The following is a 20,748-nucleotide window of genomic DNA, read 5'->3' as shown; positions in this document are numbered from 1 at the left end:
TCATCGTCAGCTTCTGGTTGAGCTCGTGAAGAACTAGCTCCAGGAGTATGTTCAGACGATCGAATCCATTCACCGGTTTCCTTATTCTTTATCCATCCCGCTCTCGTTAAGGAAAGAAGATTAATTTATTTCTTTAGAGGAAAGGAGGCATCTAGACCAACGTTAAGCTCGGCTTTAGAAATTAGGTTACTCAAAATGCAATCGTAAACTAGAGATGAACATAGTTTCTTGTTAGGTACAAGGTTTACGGTTTCAACAATTTCAGCAAAAGTGATCTGAGGTAGGTTTATTTTAATACCGTTTTCAAAACAATGTAACCACCAAAGATCCAAGGCTCTAAGAGTAGAATAACGACCTCTAGATGGTCGAAACCACCAAGAAATCATTAGATGAAGAAAACGTTCATGAAGGTCTAAGAAACTTGCACTATCCCTTCTTTTATAACGAGATCCTAAGATTTGTTTCTCATTTGAAATACCATCATTATCTAATCCGAATGCATTGGCTATATAAGCCGAGTCAATATATAAGAATTGTCCTATGGTTTCGGTTTCAGTTCAGTTTTTAACACAAACGACATTATAATAGAAAATACGAACAAGTTGATGGTAGACAATGGGTTTAAGATAAAAAAGTTTATCAAATTTCCACTCATGTAAAAGAGGAAGATATTTAAAATTAATATCTAACATAGCTTTGACGAGAAGGGATACGTTCTTCTCTAATTTTGTAAGAGTCGAAATATTGATAATACCAAAAACGATGATTTATAGGACCAGGATGATTGAAGCACAAGTTTTGGATAGTCAAATTAGGATCAATGGGATTAGGAATAGGAATTGGATTTTCAGGAATAGAATGAGGATTTGGAGATGGATTTGGTTGACGGTGTGAGTGACTAGATGATGACCTAGCTCGTTTAGGATTGGACATGGTTTAGGAAATAAAAATAGAATGGATAACCTGCAATTTAGAAAATACATGTATGCAATTCAATTAATCCCAAAACTCAATTGAGTCCTCAATATTTCAAGGTTCTCTAATTCAATTCTAATGGGCAAAGTTTTTGAAAACTATTTGAAAAATAAGATTTTGAAAAACAATATATGTATAGTTTTCATAACAACAACATAATTCAATCAAAACACAATAATTTGAAAAACAAATTTTTTTATTTCGAAAATTTTAAATATTTTGGAAAATTCTTGTGTTTTTTATGAAATTAGTTGTAATATCGAGTTTCTAATCACTAAACAATCAATGCCCGATCTAAAGTTCAACCTAGAACTAATTAAAACTAGTTATATGTTCATAAATTGATGAAATAGAGAGTTTAGAAAATTTTACCTTGAATGATGAGATTGAGTGGATTTTGATGTTGTTTGCACAATTTTAATGACGATGGCAAGTTTAGAAGATGATATTTGAAGTGAATTCCGATTAAAACCGATGATTTGAGGCAAAAATGGAGATTTGAGAGGTTAGAGAGGAGAAACAGCGGAATGAAGAAGAAGAGAAGGTTTTGAGGATTTAAGGGTTCTGCCCGTGTTAAAATCCAGAACCCCAGGGGGGTATCGATTCCCCCTGTGGGGGGAATCGGTTCCCCTTCAAAGGGGGAATCGGTTCCCTCATGGGGGTATCGATTCCCTCTGCACCAAAATGCTAAAATCCGATTTTAAACACATAAAATGCTAAATTAATTTTCTCTAGTGGTATTGGCAACTCATATATTGAAAATTAATCATGTTCAAATAATCAAGTTATTCTTTAAACGATATTTGAACATAAAATTAATTTTTCATCAAGAATCATAAACTCCCCCTAACTAATAGCAATGAATGCAATTAAAAATTAGTATTTTTCATTTAGTCTTAAAAGTGCTAAAATTATTTTAAACACTAAGTGAAGATAGGTTGGTTAAACCTAATTCTCTCCTAAGTGTCCAAAATCTTTCCTTGTCTAAAGGTTTTGTAAAGATATCCGCTAATTGGTGCAAAGTATCAACAAATTCTAGAACTACATCTTCCTTAGTGACATAGTCTCTAATGAAGTGATGTCTTATTTCAATGCGCTTAGTTCTAGAGTGTTGGATGGGATTTTTAGTGAGACAAATAGCACTAGTATTGTCACACTTGATAGGAATGGTACCAACTTCAATTCCATAATCAAAAAGTTGTTGTTTCATCCATAAAACTTGTGCACAACAACTACCAGCTGAAATGTATTCGGCTTCAGCGGTAGATAATGCAACACAATTTTGTTTATTTGAAAACCAAGAAATCAGGATATTTCCAAGGAATTGGCAAGTACCGGAGGTGCTTTTCCTATCTAATTTGCATCCTTCATAATCCGCATTAGAAAAAGCATGCAAGCTAAAGCTAGAGTCTCTAGGATACCAAAGTCCTAAACTAGGAGTGTCCTTAAGGTATCTAAAGATAATCTTAACAGCTAGTAAATGTGATTCCCTAGGGCATGATTGAAATCTAGCACATAAGCAAACACTAAACATAATGTTCGGTCTACTTGCAGTTAGATAAAGTAGAGATCCAATCATTGACCTATATAATTTAACATCTACACATTTACCTCCTTCATCTAAGTCAAGCTTTGTTGAAGAGCTCATTGGAGTGTCATAAGGTTTGCCATTTTCCAGTCCAAACTTCTTGAGCATATCTTTGACGTACTTAGCTTGATTGATGAAGATGTCATCTTTTCTTTGCTTGATTTGGAGTCCCAAGAAAAATGAGAGCTCCCCCATCATGCTCATTTCGAATTCACTTTGCATTAGCTTGGAAAATTCTTGGCAAAGAACATCATTAGTAGAACCAAATATTATATCATCAACATAAATTTGAACTACTAATAAATCTTTACCTTTATGCTTTAAAAACAATATAGTGTCAACCTTCCCTTTTGAAAAACCTTTTTCAATTAAAAAATTTGACAATCTTTCATACCAAGCTCTTGGAGCTTGTTTTAAACCATAAAGTGCTTTTGTCAATTTAAGAACATGATCCGGAAATTTTGAATCTTCAAAACCTGGAGGTTGTTCCACATACACTTCTTCTTTTATAAAACCATTTAAGAATGCACTTTTAACATCCATTTGATATAATTTAAATTCATGAAAACATGCAAATGCTAGTAACATTCTAATTGCTTCCATCCTAGCTACGGGAGCGTATGTTTCATCATAGTCTATGCCCTCTTCTTGAGTATACCCTTGAGCAACAAGTATAGCCTTGTTTCTCACTATATTACCACTCTCATCAAGCTTATTCCTAAATACCCATCTAGTACCTACAGTAGATTTATTACTAGGTCTTTCAACTAATGTCCATACTTTACTTCTCTCAAATTGATTTAATTCTTCTTGCATAGCCATAATCCAATGTTCATCTTTTAATGCTTCTTTAATATTCTTAGGCTATATGCATGAAATAAATGCAACATAATTACAAATATTTCTAAGAGAAGATCGAGTTGTTACCCCTTTGGATGGATCACCTATAATTTCACCATCCTTGACATAGTTGTACTCTCTTGGATAAGATACTTCCCTTTCTTCAATGGTTGGATTCTCAAGAGGATCATGAGTTTCCTTATTTTTCGTTTCTTCCTTTGATGATGGTTCTCCAACGTCATGTCTAACGTCATTTGTATTTATAACACCTACATCATCATTCACACAAGAATCCTTCCTCGGAAGGGGATTATCATCGAAAACAACATGTATAGACTCTTCTACAACTAAAGTTCTTTTATTAAATACTCGATAAGCTTTAGAATTTAAGGAATAACCCAGAAAAATTCCTTCATCACTTTTAGCATCAAATTTGCCAAGGTTTTCTTTACCGTTGTTTAAAACAAAACATTTACATCCAAAATGATGAAAATAACTAATGTTAGGATTTTTATTTTTGAAAATTTCATATGGATTTTTCTTTAAAATTGGCCTAATCATTACTCGATTTATAATATAACAAGCGGTATTTGTGGCTTCCGCCCAAAAATATTTTGGCAAATTATTTTCACAAAGCATGGTTCTATCATTTCTTCTAAAGTTCTATTTTTCCTCTCAACAACTCCATTTTGTTGAGGGGTTCTAGGTGTTGAAAAATTATGACTAATAACATTAGAATTACAAAACTCAGTAAATCCAAGATTTTCAAATTCAGTGCCATGATCACTCCTAACACTAGTTATAGAGTAACATTTATCGTTTTGGATTACTTTTGAAAACGTGATGAATTTTTCTAATGCTTCATCTTTAGTACTTAAGAATAGAACCCAAGTATATCTAGAGTAGTCATCTACCAAGACAAGTGCATATGTTCCACCAAAGCTAGTAGTCCTAGTTGGCCCAAAAAGATCTATATGGATCAATTGTAATACTCTACTAGTTGATACGTCATTAATGGATTTAAAAGAAACTCGCTTTTGTTTTCCTTTAGCACAAGCATCACAGATTTTATCATTATCAAATTTAAGCTTAGGCAACCCTCGAACTAAATCACCTTGAATTAGCCGTTGCAAAACACTCATACTAGCATGTCCTAGTCTCCTATGCCATAATCAACTATCATGTTCATCCTTAGCAACTAGGTACAAATTAGTCATATCAATATAATCTAAATGCACCATGTATATGTTTCCTATTCTATAACCAACAAGCATAATCCGATTAGATGCAATGTCAATGACTTACAACCATTAATATCAAACATGACATTGAATCCCTTATCACAAATTGACTAATACTCAATAGATTATGCTTTAATCCATTCACATATAAACATTCTTAATTGTATGGAAGAGGTATTACCAATAGTACCATACCTTCAATGTGACCTTTTGAATCATCACCAAAAGTCACTTCTCCTCCATTTTTGGCATTAAGCTCAATGAACCGGTTTTTGTCTCCGGTCATGTGTCTTGAGCATCCACTATCAAGGTACCATGAATTTGGATTTGTTTCCCGTGCCTTGTAGTAATGCTCCTTTTCCTACAAACATAGATTAATTTCTAATTTTTGGTACCCAAATTCTTTTGGGTCCATATTCATTAGTTTCCAAAATCCTAGTCCCATTAGGTATCCATTTGTGTAGGATATACTTATCTTTAGTAGTAATGAGCTCCTTAGGAACCCATATACTTCTAACGATTTTTCCATTAGAGGTTCTTTGGGGACCTCTATGATTGTAGTTTTTAAAACTTTTTCTAACAAAGTTGGATTTTGAATTTTATCCACTTTCAAAACGTTTTGTTCCAACTTTATCAAAAGAAGCTTTAAGATCATCAATTTTCTTTTGATGATCATCATTGACTTTTGAAAGTAAATTTTGCAAATCTAATTTTTTTCTTTTCAAACTCTTCTAGTTTGATTTGCAAATCTTTGATTTTACTTTCAAGATCGTTGTTGGTTTTGGATATGAGTTTATTTTCATTTTTCAATTTTGAAACATCATTTTTATATTTTAAAAACATTTGGATATGAGTTTATTTTCATTTTTCAATTTTGAAACATCATTTTTATATTTTAAAAACAATTTCTCATAATCCGAAACCAACCCATTATATTCCTCTAATAGCTCATCATAGGATAAATCATCAAAATCAGATGAGTTAGAGGTTACCTTAGAATCTTCCCCGAATGCCATTAAGCACAAGTTTGCTACTTCTTGTTTCCTCTTCATCGGAACCTTCTTCATCGCTCCATGTAGCCACATGAGCCTTGTGCTTATTCTTTGATTGACTCTTTCTCTTCAATTGTGGGCAATCATATTTTGACATGCCCCGGCTTTTTGCATTCATAGCAAATGATCGGGTCCTTCTCTTTTGGTTCATTTTTGAGGCCTTCATTTCGTTTGAATTTTCTTCCTCGGTAAGGTCTCATCATTTTTCTGAACCGTTTGGCAAACAATGCCATTTCCTCGCCATCGTCATCATCATCTTCATCCGAATCACTCTCATTTTTTGTGGATTTGAGAGCAACTCCAATGTTTTTCTTATTTTCATTCTCCTTTGGTGTCTCTTCAATCTTATCAAGGTCTACCTCATCTTCAAGCATCATTTCATGAGTGAGGAGTGAACCGATTAGCTCTTTAAGAGTTAAGGATGCTAGATCCTTAGACTCGACGATTGTCGTCTTCTTTGATTACCACGATTTTGGGAAGGAGTAGACTAACTTCCTCACAAGCTTTTCATTTGAAATGATCTCTCCATATGATTTGAGACCATTGACAATCGTTGAGAATCTATCCGTCATAGCTTTGATATCTTCATTTGGTTTCATCCTGAAATTTTTATAGCTATGCGTTAGAATACTAATTTTAGATTTCTTTACCTCATCGGTACCTTCATGAGTGACTTGAAGTTTGTCCCATATTTATTTGGCGGTTGTACAAGATGAAACTCTTACGTATTCATCTGGTCCAAGAGCACAAAATATGATATGGATGGCTTTGGAGTTGAGCTGGAACATTTTTGTCTCTCCTTCACTCCATAATCTTGGATGAGTGAGAGGCTTGAAGTATCTTTCTTCTACGACATTCCATGCTCCCATGTCACTTGCTTGAATGAAGTACATCATCTTATTTTTCCAATAGGCATAATTAGCCCCATTGAATAAATGAGGCTTGTTGATGGGCATCGAATCGAGACCGGAGTCGAAGTTTGAAGTAGAGGCCATTGATGACTTTGATTATCGATATAACTCTTCCCGAATCGACTCAAGAGGCGATTAAACCTTCAAATGAGTTAGGCTCTGATGCCAATTGTTGAGTTAATCGATTGACGGAATTGGCGAAGAGGGGGGTGAATTGTCAATAAAAATTTTGGTGGAAGCTTTTACAGAAAATTGAAAGAAATTGCACAGCGATTTAGAGTGGTTCGACTTTCTCAACCAAAGTCTACGTCCACTACCTCAGCTATCCACACTAAGGATTTTCCACAAATTTACTAATTTGTCTTTCTTTTGAGGACAAAAAGTAACCTTACAAACCCTCAAGAATTATATACCCCAAATTCTTGAGAACACTCTCTCCCAAAGAGAACAATACAAATTTACAAACTTTCAAGGAAATCCTCACAAGGTAGATTGTTTGCACAATTCTAGAACAAAGAAAAGAACACTAAAAAATGAAGACAATTGAGCACAATAAGTGTTCTTGAAAGCAAGATGAATATTAAATGAAAAATAGGCTTGAAATGCTTAAACTTGAGGTTTGATGCGTTCTCTTTGATTCTCTCTTGATTCTAGTTGCTTGATATTTCTTGTTTTTGATCAATGGCTTCTAAGCTTGCTTAAATACACCTTGAATCACTTCTGAACGTTAGGGATGATTAGAGAAGATAATATAGCCGTTTTAGTGTGAAAATAATTAATAAAACAACTTGGAGCGTAGGGGGAATCGGTACCCCCTATGAGGAATCGGTTCCCTAAGTGTAAAATTCAAATATTTCGACCGTTACACAGGGGGGAATCGGTACCCCCTGGGGGGAATCAGTTCCCTCCGAGCATACTGGAATTATCGGAGCCAAACCATTAAGGGGGGAATCGGTACCTCCTTGGGGGGAATCGGTTCCCTCTGAGCAATTTGAAATTTTTGGCTTTGAAATGGTTCGAAATACTTTGTAAAATTATTTTGAAATTGTTTTAAGATTAAAACTTAATTTTACACTTGAGTAAGGATTAAAAATGATTTTTAAAAGATTTAGAGTAATGTTTTGATATTCGAATAATTATATCGAATATACTTAGAAAACTTTTATTGCACAATCTTAAAATTCATTTAACTTAATTTGTTATATCAAAATATCAAAATATTTTCAACATAATACATTATTATAAATGATATGAAGTGATTGGCAAATAATGGTTCAATCGTACTGTTATTTTATTAAAGAAATTGAGTACCACTCAATAAAATAAAAGATATTTGTTTTAAGTGAGGGCAGTTTGGTTTTTATTAAAAAAAACGCTAGAAAAGAAGCTATAACTTATACACACATCATCAACTTGTAATAATGGCTACATGCACCGCACCTTTATCCTCATTGATGATAGCACACGCCACCTCCACCTTAAATCACTCGGACCTCATTCTTTCGGTTTTATCTTTCAAGTCCAACAAGAGTTTGCTTTATCATCGTCCCTCCCTATTATTTCATCTTTACGCACAAAAGAATGAGTATGCTGCTCCTTTTTGGCCATGAAAGGCGTTTCCTCAGGTTGGTAACTCTCTACAAAATTCAACATCTTGGTCTCATTTTGAATTGAGCTTAATACGACCTTAATGGCCTTGATTTCACGTCCCATTTTGAGACCTTAAGCAAGCTAGTTTGAGCTTGGGAAAAAAACGTGTACCTCTCTCGTCAAATTGTTCCCACTCATCTGATATTTTCTCAATGCTTCAGTAAGGATGTCATCTAAAAGGTCATCAGCATCATAAAGTGCATCTTTCAGTTTTTCAAGACAGTCTTTGACAAGATTGTTGCTCACAGTTTGCTCCTCAGCATCAAGAAGCACAACAGAGATCGCAGAGACGATGCTTATGAGGTCCTGCAGGTGGTCTTTGAAATTCCACATAAGCCAAGTTTTTTAAGAAGAGGGGAGCTCAGTTTAGTGATGATGTCGAAAGCAATTGATTCTGCCATTGCTTGGTGTTGCTGCTTCGAACTGAAACTAATGCAAAGTGTTGGGAAGTGATTTGGAGAAGATGAAATGCTCTTTGCTTTTGTGTATTAACCCATGAGTAGTTCGTTGTTTTTGTATCGAAAACATTCGAGCATGTTCTCATCCACTTCTTTAACTTCGTCGTTCATGAGCAACAAACTAATGCCTCGTACGTGTTCATCTTCTTATTTCAAACGGTTACAATGCTCGCACCCCAGTAGCTTATGCGTAGGAGGAGATAGTTGGCGAGCCTGTGGAAGGGCGAAGATTGGCGGATAATATTTCAATTACGATTCGGTTTCGGCCATGGAATGAAAGAGAATTTCTAAGAGGGGACGAGATCGCGTGGTATGCGGACGTGAATAAGCTTGTTAGAAATGAGTATAATCCTGCTACAGAGCACACTGGTAAGACTTGTTAAGCATGAAAGAAGGGAGGAACTAAGAAAAGTATGAAGGTTAGAGAGAGCACGTGGATTGTAGGAAAAAAAATTAATAAAGGATGAAGGGTAAATCACAGCAGGAGTCATTCAAGTTTGGTAAAAACTTAACCTTGTCTTTTAGCCTCCATATTATTATGATTATGGCATAATGGTTTAAATAAGATCAATTTAGTGCATGATGTTAGTAATTAAATATTATTGGCTCTTCAAGTTTTTAGTTATACAAATTGGGTTTCCAAATTATTAATTAGATTCTAATAAGTTATATTTTTTTATGGCGAGGAAAATTATTTGAAGTCGTAATTGTACGATAGATTGTCCGTGTTCGTTAGAAAAAGATTTCGAAGCTAGAAATCAAGTTGGTGAGCTGGAATTCAAGAGTAATATTTTGGGTTTTGTCGACGTTCTGAGTCTGATTACGAGGTTCGTTTCACCAAATTCGAACCCGATAAACTATTTTTCACTGATTTATCATCCGATTCGATTTGTTTTTCGGAATTAAGCTCTGTTTTTTATGTAATTTCTGTTGATATAGATATGAGGAAATATTGGAAGTTGAATTAAAGATCAAAGGCATTCGAATGGAATTTATATGTGTTAGGATTTTCGGAAGCTCAAATCGACAACCGGAATGGTTTGCAAAGAGGGGTCGGAACGGTTTTGTGTTTAGGGAGTAAGGAGATTGAAAGATAGAGAATTGTACAACGATTTATAGTGGTTCGACTTTCTCAACCAAAGTCTACGTCCACTACCTTAGCTCCTCACCAAGGATTTTCCAACAAATTCACTAATTTGTTCTTTCTTTTGAGGATAAAGAGTAACCTTACAAACTCCCTAGTTTTTTCAGGCTAAACTAGAACATTTCCCTAGCTTTTACACGAGATTAGCTAGAACCTTTCCCCTTTACAAAATGATAAGAAATGTAAACAAGAAAACCTCTCTAAGGTATGTGTTTACAAGATTGAGCTCACAAGAACAAAATATATACAAGAGAAAGATGAAATAAGAATGAAAAACTCTTCTCTTGTGTTTTATTGTTTGGATAGTTCTTATATTGCTTCTTCAAGTGTCCTTAGCTTGTATTTATAGCTTGGAATGTGTTTGAAGTCGTATATAGTCGTTGGGGATGTTTTAGAGCCGTTTGGGGATGAGAAACAATTAATAAAACAGCTTGGAGCATAGGGGGAATCGGTACCCCCTCATGGGGAATCGATTCCCTAAGTGCAATCTGTTTTTGACTGTTAGACAGGGGGGAATCTGTTCCCCCTGGGGGGAATCTGTACCCCCTGGGGGGAATCTTTACCCCCTGGGCAATCTGATTTTTCTTGAAACCCTTTAAAATGAAAATAATTTTGGCTCGATTAAGGCTCGAAATACTTTGTAAAATTGTTTTAAAATAGTTTAAGTATAAAACACAATTTTACACTTTAGTAATGATTAAAATGAACTTTGAAAGACTTGGAGTAATATTTTGATATTCGAATAATTACATTGAATATATTTAGAAAATCTTTTGTAAAATCTTAAAATTCATTTAACTTAATTTGTTATATCAAAACATCAAAATGTTTTCAACAATCTCCCCCTTTTTGATATAACAAAACATTTGAGTAATTTTAAGATTTTGAAATAAAGTTTGAAATTACTCCCCCTTACTTTAACACTTCTCCCTTTTAACACCTTAACACTTCTCCCCCTTTTTGTTAAATCAAAAAGACTCTAATCTTTGAAGTTCAAAATAACTTTGGAGAGTAAGTAGTAAATTTGACATTTTAAAAATCATTTGAAAAAAATCAAAGCTCCCCCTCAATAAATGCATTCCAAATAAAATTTTGCTTTTAGGATCTTGACACTTAAACAAAATTGAATTTCAACAAAGAATAACAAACATGTTAGTAGCATATGAAATTCAATATATCCAAGACTAAAATACTTTATGCAATACCAATTGTTGAATTTAAGATCATATGCATAAAGTTTTCTAAAAATGTTATGCATTTGAAAATTTTTGATATCAATTATTAGAGGGATATCATTTTTATTTAAACCACATGCATAAACATTCAAATTTAGGTCAATTTTTTTTAAAGATTTATAAAATCAAAGTATTTGAAAAGTTGATATCAATTGTTAGAGAGATATCATTTGCATTAAAATAAATTTTGACCAAAAGTTTATTATGATGAACTAAAAATTCTGAAAAATCATTACAATTTTAAAATGTTCATCATAATCATCTTTTCAACATACATGAGATTAAAACAATGATGCATAATCATTTAAAACCAAAACTCATGCATGCTTAAAATCAAATGAGTAACCAAATAATCCAAAATTAAAAGTATTAAGCTTAGAGGTTACTCATTCCTTTTTTATGTGTGGCTAGAGCATCTTGAATATCATCATTTTCATCACAATTGCTTCCACACACCTACAAGAGACATTTAAGTAGATTTTGGTATCCAAATTGCTTTGGATCCTTGAACGTTAGTTACAATTCCCCTTGTTCTTTTTGGAACCCATACTTGCCTAATTTTAAAATGTTTTCTTTTCTAAATCATTTATTTTGATTTTTGAAAGTTCTAAATCATTTTTCAAATTTTCATTTTGATTTTCAAAATCAACTCTAGCTTTCAAAATCGATTTATTTTCAATTTTGAGTTTTGAAATTAATTTCGTATATTTGGAATCCATGGTCTTAAATCCCAAATACACCATATTATAAGCATCTTGTAACTCATCAAAAGTAAATGAATTAAATTCATTAGAGTTAGAAGATACCTCGAATTCTTCTTGAGTGGTTATGAGGCATAGGTTGACTACTTCATCTTCATCATTGGAATCATCTTCATCACTCCAAGATGCAACAAATGCCTTCTTCCCCTTTTTCTTTAGAAGAGGACATTCATACATGACATGCCCCTTTCTTTGACAATCGAAGCATACCGGGGGACTCTTCTTCTTGGTTGATTCATGTTTCACTTCCTTGGAAATCATGAATCTCTTGAGTTCCTTCAAGAGCTTGACCATCTCTTCTTTTTGTTCATCATCGTCTTCATCCACCTCATCACTTGAATCTTGATAGCTTTCATTGATGCCTACGTCCTCATTCTTCTTCTTGTTTTTCTTCTCCTCCCTTTCTTCATCTTCCTTCACCATCATCTCATGAGTGAGAAGGAAACCAATTAGCTCGTCAAGAGTGAGAGACTTTAGGTTTCTTGCTTCGATAATGGCCGTCTTCTTTGATTATCACTCCTTTGTAAGAGAGTAAATCATCTTCCTCACAAGCTTCTCATTTGGGATTACTTCTCCATATCCGTTGAGACCGTTGACAATCATAGAAAATATATCCTTCATAGCTTTGATGTCTTTATCGGGTTTCTTCTTGAAGTTCTCGTAGCTATGGTTGAGAAGACTTTTCTTTGATTCCCTCACTTCGTCGGTTCCTTCATGAGTGACTTGGAGCTTATCCCAAATCTCATTGGCATTGGAACAAGATGAGACTCTTCCATATTCATTTGGGCCTAAAGCACAAAATAGAATATGTACAACCTTAGAATTAAGCTGAAAATTTTTCTGCTATTCTCTACTCCAATCGTTGTACTTGCCGGGTGGAGAGGAGAAACCATCCATGATTGAGTACCAAGCTCCTAGATTGTATGATTGAATGAAGTACATCATCTTATTCTTCCAATGTGCATAATTTGCTCCATTGAAGAATGGTGGCTTGTTGACCGGTTGTGAATCCATAATAGGATATTCTTCAAGATAATAAGCACCGGAAGAAAAAGTCATTTCTTTGTCGGTTGCGTCGGGAATTGGTAGAGCTTCTTCTAGGATCGTCTCAAGGTGGTTAAACCTTTTTAACAAGTTAGGCTCTGATGCCAATTGTTAGGATTTTCGGAAGCTCAAATCGATAACCGGAACGGTTTGCAAAGAGGGGTCGAAACGGTTTTGTGTTTAGGGAGTAAGGAGATTGAAAGATAGAGAATTGTACAACGATTTATAGTGGTTCGTCTTTCTCAACCAAAGTCTACGTCCACTACCTTAGCTCCTCACCAAGGATTTTCCAACAAATTCACTAATTTGTTCTTTCTTTTGAGGATAAAGAGTAACTTTACAAACTCCCTAGTTTTTCCGGGCTAAACTAGAACATTTCCCTAGCTTTTACATGGGATTAGCTAGAACATTTCCTATTTACAAAAGGACAAGAAATGTAAACAAGAAAACCTCTCTAAGGTAGGTGTTTACAAGATTGAGCTCACAATAACAAAATATATACAAGAGAAAGATGAAATAAGAATGAAAAACTCTTCTCTTGTGTTTTATTGTTTGGATAGTTCTTATATTGCTTCTTCAAGTGTCCTTAGCTTGTATTTATAGCTTGGAATGTGTTTGAAGTCGTATATAGTCGTTGGGGATGTTTTGGAGCCGTTTGGGGATGAGAAACAATTAATAAAATAGCTTGGAGCATGGGGGAATCGGTACCCCCTCATGGGGAATCGGTTCCCTAAGTGCAATCTATTTTTGACTGTTAGACAGGGGGAATCGGTACCCCCTAGGGGGAATCTGTACCCCCTGGGGGGTAATCTGTACCCCCTGGGCAATCTGATTTTTCTTGAAACCCTTTAAAAAGAAAATAATTTTGGCTCAAAATACTTTGTAAAATTGTTTTAAAATAGTTTAAGTATAAAACACAATTTTACACTTTAGTAAGGATTAAAATGAACTTTGAAAGACTTGGAGTAATATTTTGATATTCGAATAATTACATCGAATATATTTAGAAAATCTTTTGTAAAATCTTAAAATTCATTTAACTTAATTTGTTATATCGAAACATCAAAATGTTTTCAACAATATGATCAATCAGTATGGCACGGGAATCGAGGTAAACATTACTACCTCTTTATGCTTTATAGAACATGTTGAAAATGAAAAAATGCATGGATGTATATGATTAGACTATTATGCCTGTTTGTTTATGGATGGAATCGAATTGAATACGGTTTAAGCGATAAATTATGAGAATACTTCAACTAGGTAAAATTACAAAAATACCCTTATGTTGTAAAAAGATAAAAAATGACTCTGGGAGTTGAATAAGAAAACTTTGGCTTTATCTGTATAGTTAGGTAATTCTTATATTCAGTCCGAATGCGGTAAAAAGTCAGTAATTGAATGTAATTATGATGGTTCGTACAAGAAATTAGAAGTGGTTAAGGAAAAAATTTAAGGTTCAGAGATTATTTGGAAAATCATTTAACTCTAGGATCTCTAAATTCTATTTATCCTTGTTAAGAGTTTTTATACCGAAGTTACCTGGTTAAGGAATTATATAAATGCCTTTTAGAGGTAAAAATAGTCCGAGTTGACTCTGAATGGGAAAGAACCCTGAGAATTCGTTCTTAAATTGATAAATTACTTATTTAATTGTTGAGATCCTATTTTTTTATGGAAAATTCCTGATAATTCGTTAGTAACATTTGAGAAGGCTTTTAACCTGGAAATCTCTGAGTTGAGTAAGTACATGAAGAATATTTTACAGATGGTGTTATTTTGTCAAAATTGATTAAAATACCGTAGATCTGTAAAATGACCAAAATATCTCTGGAATGGAAATGACCCAAGAATATCACCAAGCTCAGGAATGAATAGATACCTCAAGCTATGAAATGAATGGAATAAAACTGAGCACCAAAATAACCAAAATACCCTTATGTCCTAGACTAAGTAAATATTTTAGATTAATTAAGGAATCCAAGTAAATATGGGTGTTGTACTACCCTTAAAAGTTATGGAACACAACTTAAGTGAGTCGATCAACCTTAATGATATGTTAGTACCTGAACGACATAGATATTACTTAAATGCGTGTTCGTCTTCTCAAGTTTGACTCGATGATAATTTTGGAAGTATTCAGCTCAACTCTAGATCGCATTCAGTACTAAGAATTAGATATTTGTTCGACAAATCAACCACGAAGACTGAATTGAACGAAAGTACAATATGTATCCGAAATTCAGAAAATGTTCGATTTACTCTGGAAAACTCTGAAGTAACCGGGATAGACTTGACTGTTAAATGAAATAAGTAACCTCAATGACTGAGGATTAAATAAGTGATTTGGATGAGTCTGGAAACGTTAATGAACATACATGATTAAATGTTTTTTTATGGGTTATGAGCTATAAATCAAGCATGACAGCATTTCATGATATCGTGGAAGCGTGAAAATGAAATAAAGAGCATTGGAATATCTATGGATAAGAATGTTAGGTATAAAAAAAATAGATACCCTGGAAGGACAAAGAATTGACCAGTCGATAAGTATTAGTTCTGGGAACTATTCATATCGAGTAACTCGTTAATCCGATCAATCGACAAATATTGTAAAATTTCTGAATCGTTGTTCTCCCTTATCAGCTCAAATTAGTTAGGTTATATATGAAAATACAAGTAGCTCAGATGTAAAGGATTCTGAATACCCTTTTGATTATGTAAAGCTTCTAAAAAATGTATGAATAAGATATGATCTCGATAAGTCTCAATATGAATAACTTATGATTTCGTCAGTTATTGAATTCTTCCAATAGTGATTCTCAATCCCAACATTCTATCAGTATGCTGAAGATTCGTATTTCTCTACCTGATAAGATTATTCTATACTTCTGAATAATATTTGTAAACTCTGGTGTGTTCCCTACCCATATGACTATTTTATCTGATTTCCAATTTGAATTCTGTTCTGACATTTGATCTGAAATCTATTCTGGTTCCTGACCTGGATTTTGTTTTGATATATGATCTGAATTATGTTTTGTTTTCTGATATCTTCGTTTATTGACGGTAAATGTTTTATTTGGGGGTATTGTTGGAGGGAGTATATATATATGCAGGTTCCTCGGCTTTATGCTCAGGGCCTTACTTGGTGTGTAGGTGGGTGCATGGTTCTAGGGAACCTACACATTATGGTGTGTTCGGTTGGAGGGATAACTATGGTTTTTGATAAATGTTTTATGGGAGGGTGTTGTTGGAGGAAGTTATCGTTACCGTTACTGCAGGCTCCTCTGCTTTGTGCTCAGGACCTTACTTGGTGTGTTGGTGGTGTATGGTTCTGGGGAACCTACACATTATGGTGTGTTCGGTTGGAGGGATTAATATGGTTTTTGAATAAAAATATGTTTTGAACTGCCACTGTTTTAAAAGAAAAGATATGTATCTTTTCACTGGTTTTGTGGGAATACACTAGATAACCTATTCTGATCTCCTAAACTCAGTCATTCGAAATACTTATCTAAACTGAACGCTCATTATCCGTTACCACCTGAAATATCAGTAGGATCTCCGCTCAACATAAAAAAATATGTAGATGTTTGGAACCAATAAGGAAATATATGTTTATATGTATCTGCCCGTTCTTCAACATCATCTGGTAGTTCTGTATTACTGAGCTTTCCAAAGCTCACTCTGTTACTCACCTTTTCAGGTTAAAAGAATTGTACCAGTGTAGATATCGACATCAGTAAGGGAGTTCTTCCGGCGTTGTTTGCAAAGTACGGTATATGTGATTAGGGGGCATGTAATTGTATTTTGTTTTATATACAAGTCTGAAAATATGTTTTATTTTTAAATAGTGACAAATGATTTTATAAGTTTACATGTTCTGATAAAAATTTTTAAATTTTCCGCTATTTTTACAGTGGGTCGCTCCGGTGGCCCTAATGTGACTTCCCGAATCGGATCGGGCTACCCGCATCAGTCTGAGGGGGTTACATAACATCTAATAGAATATATAAATATTTTGTTTACTTCTATATGTTGTGAGAGTGATTTCTGAATACCCAAAAGTATAGTAGTCGATTAATCAATATATATATATATACGAGATAAAATCTTGTTATACAAGGTAAAAGTCTTTTAATTTTATATATATTTAGGATTATTGAATGAGTGGAAATAGATAGTAGAGATTAACAATAAAAAATGAGAAGATATTCATTGGCAAAAAAAAGGTGTCAATCTCAGCTATATATTTTCATTCATCTAACGATCCTAAATTTACGTAACACTAAAGAATTTTACACACACACATATATGTTGGTTGATTGCATCGATTTTCATGGTGATTGATTGGATAATATATTATGTTTTTAATAGTTTAAGATGATTAAAGGTAATATATATTATGTGATCAAATTTGATCATATCTCATTTAATATATTAACATTTAGCTTAAACGGTTGCTAATTTTTCAACATAAAATGATAAGTTTTGAACATATGAATAGTCAGGTAACAATTTTAAAACTTTAATAATCGAATGACTCAAAAAAGTAGTTTCCTATAGTCAGAGGATTATTTTATAATTTTTAAAAAATCAGAGGACACAACAAAGTAATGCCACTATAGTGAGGGGACCATTTATGTATTTACCCAATATTTTAATTACATGGTTTAGATAATGCATATTTTAGATTTGGGCTTGATTGGATAATGTTATTAATGGTATAATAATAATTACTATCCACATTTTCTTTTATCAATTTGATCCAATTCCAAACTCTTAGTAGCCTAAACCTAGAGACATCCATGATCCAACCATAAAACACCCGCTCTCCACTATCACCATCGCTCCACAATTCAAAATCCAAAAAAAAAGTTTTCCGCACAGATCAAATAAAAAAAAATCTTAGATTTTTGTTTTTTTTGTTTGGTTCCAAAAAAATTAAAGCAAATTAACGCCTTTCAAGCTGTGGAGCTGACGTCAAAGCCAACCGGAGGCAGGAGGGGAGGAGACCGGAAGAAGGCGGTTTCTAAGTCGGCAAAGGCTGGACTCCAGTTTCCCGTCGGTCGGATTGCTCGTTACCTCAAGAATGGACGTTATGCACAGCGTTACGGTGGCGGCACTCCCGTCTATCTCGCCGCCGTCCTTGAGTATCTAGCTGCCGAGGTATCTGATCTCTTTTTCCTTAATTTTTATTCGTTTTCTCTCGGATCCGATTCCAGAAGATTGTTTTTTTGTTTGATAATAGAAAATTTTGAAAAAAAATTGTTAAATTATGCATTTGTTTGTAATTCTAAATGAATCTCAAAATCGATTTTCCAGTGATATATATTCATGATTAGATCCTAAAAAATAGCTTGTGTCTCGTGAGATTTGTTGCTTCGGCATATTTTTTTTTGTAACGGAACAGTTGATCATTATTATTATTATTTTTTATCGGTAGGTTTTGGAATTGGCGGGGAATGCGGCACGTGATAACAAGAAGAACAGGATCAACCCGCGACACGTACTGTTAGCGGTGAGGAACGACGAGTAGTTAGGGAAGCTTCTTCAAGGAGTAACCATCGCAAGCGGCGGAGTTCTTCCCAACATTAACGCCGTGTTGTTGCCCAAGAAATCGTCCTCTTCATCTGATAAGGATCATGCTTCCAAGCCCAAATCTCCTAATTAAGCCTTTCACAAATTAAGGTAATGTAAATACCATTTTAAACTCCTTTTCCCCCCTTTAAAATATATTCAATTTTCAATTAAGTTGAATCATTAGTCAAATGTTCCCTCATCGAATCCGTTTTGTGAAGTTTTTTTTTTTAAATTTCGATGTTAATGTATAAAATAATTATATATTTTTACAGTTTCCATGTATTTAATCCATGTATTTTAACTTTCACTTTATTTTTAAAATTTTTAATTCTGATCTGAATAATATAAAGATAAAATAACTAAATTAAAATGATTTAAAATAATCAAATTAAACATTTTTGTTTTAATTCTACAAATTAAAGATAATCAACATAATTTAACTTAATGTTTCTTATTAAAATTTTAAATCAATTAACAGTTTAACACATTTTAAAAACAATAAATTTTTAATTTAATCTGATCATATTTTGAAAGAAACAAATCATTAATTTTAATAAAAACCTTCTGAAATTTCTAAATTTAATTATAAATTGAAATACATTTAAATATAAGTACATTTGATTTAAAATTTAAATTTTTATAAACAATTTAATAATTAAAAACCATAATCAAGGCCATCTTCAACACCAGCTTCATAAGCATCCTCAACCATATCACCGATCAACATTCCGCCCAATAATCCGCCAGCTATCCCCAATCCCAACCCTGCTCCCATCCCTCCTTTCCTCGCCTTCTGCGGTTGCTGCACCGGAGGCGGGTACCCATATCCACCGTTCGCCGGATACACATACCCCTGAGGTGGTCCCTGTTGGTACCCATACGGCGGCGGAGGATAGCCACCGGATGGAGGATAAGCATACCCCGCCATTCCCTGTGGAGGCGTCGGGACATGATGCCCAGAGCTCGGCCCCGGATAACCAGGCGGCGGCGGATACGCCATAACCAGCTTCTCCCCGTGTTTGTTACTCATATTATTGTTTCTATCTACGTACATGGATGAGGACCCCGTGATCGGAGGCGGCGCGACGGCGGGCATGGTGAACTGTTCCCCGAATTTGTAAGAGAAATTCAACACCCCTTTCGTCTTCCCGTTCGGCAACCTGACGCTGTAACTCACGTTCTGGTACCCGACCTTTGCGTTCCCGTCGTTGTGATCGAGCAGGTCCTTAATCGGAACCTGGACGGTTCCGATCTCTTTGTCGCCCAGCATGCGTCCGGACTTCAATCGGATAACGAGGTTGTGGTGGTTCCGACGGGCGATGGCCTCGTCGATGGTCATATTCATGGTGTAATTCCAGTTCGGGTACGCTCCGCACTCCTTGTCGATGGGGGTTTTCTGCGCCGTGCGACGGTCGCCGTTGATTGAAACGACGGCGTAGACGTTCATCTTGGTGAAAATATTGACGTTCTTGAGGTCTTTGGCACAATGGAGATTGATTTCTAATGGCGTGAGATCCATTGTTGGAATTTTGGGGATGAGAATGAAGGAGAGAAGGGAGAATGGTGATGATTATATACAGGGATACGAAACAGAATACGAATTAAATAAGGGGATTTTTTTAGCGGCAAGAGGTTTTTTTTTTGATGGATTAATTCTCCAACCAATCCTTTTGGTTTAATTTTAGTTTTAGTTAAATTCGAGATTTTTTTGGTGGGATTTAGTTTTGGTTAAATATTGGCACCAAATTCGAGACTTAATTTCTCTATTTTAATCTAACATAATTTCTCTTTTATTTTTATAATGTTATCAATAAGTCTAAATTGATTATATTATTATTTTTCAAAGGTCAATGTGATGCCAATACTTTTAACAAAAAAAAGTTAAGTACTTGATTGACACGTAAATTTATTATTGATCTAATATAATCGATTAAACTTTCATCTTATTTTAATTTGTGAATAATGAAAAAATATCAAATCATCACTTTAATGGTAACAACTAATAGTGTTATCAATTCATATTGTAAGAAGAGATTAAATTGTGCTCAATTAAAGTACATGGATTGCTTGTAAAAAAAAGGCAGAGGAGTTTAATCCAAATTTTGACATAAAGAGACTAAAATTACAGTTAGACTATTTTTATACTCTTGATTTATTTGTCTTTTAAAGTTAATAGAGTACCACGGTTTATTAACTTCTTATTCTTTGTTTAGCTTTTAGTTTTCTCTCTCTCTCTCTCTATATATATATATACACACGTTAC

The 20,748-nt window shown here is 34.1% G+C and overlaps 2 protein-coding genes across 2 annotated transcripts; one reads left to right on the top strand and one right to left on the bottom strand.

Moving 5' to 3' along the window:
- Nucleotides 1–17,807: 17,807 nt before the first annotated feature.
- Nucleotides 17,808–18,608, top strand: LOC120163336 (probable histone H2A.5; the record flags this gene model as incomplete). Its single annotated transcript, XM_039173306.1, has 2 exons — nt 17,808–18,071; nt 18,349–18,608. Coding segments are annotated over 2 exons (357 nt in total), but the record flags the coding sequence as incomplete, so codon positions are not given.
- A 532-nt stretch (nt 18,609–19,140) lies between these two features.
- LOC120163335 (protein SRC2-like) lies at nt 19,141–20,024 on the bottom strand. The gene has a single exon (XM_039173305.1). The coding sequence runs from the start codon at nt 20,002–20,004 to the stop codon at nt 19,141–19,143; it is 864 nt and encodes a 287-aa protein (XP_039029236.1). The 5' UTR covers nt 20,005–20,024.
- Nucleotides 20,025–20,748: the final 724 nt, after the last annotated feature.

The sequence above is a fragment of the Hibiscus syriacus genome, unplaced genomic scaffold, assembly GCF_006381635.1.
Source record: "Hibiscus syriacus cultivar Baekdansim isolate YM2019G1 unplaced genomic scaffold, ASM638163v2 tig00111440_pilon, whole genome shotgun sequence".
Lineage (NCBI taxonomy): Eukaryota > Viridiplantae > Streptophyta > Magnoliopsida > Malvales > Malvaceae > Hibiscus > Hibiscus syriacus.
Note: the sequence above shows the minus strand (reverse complement) of the source record. Positions and strands in the feature narration are given on the sequence as shown.

Bases quoted from the DNA above. Each gene is read 5' to 3' on its own strand.
- LOC120163335 (XM_039173305.1), bottom strand. From the start codon at position 20,004: ATGGATCTCACGCCATTAGAAATCAATCTCCATTGTGCCAAAGACCTC.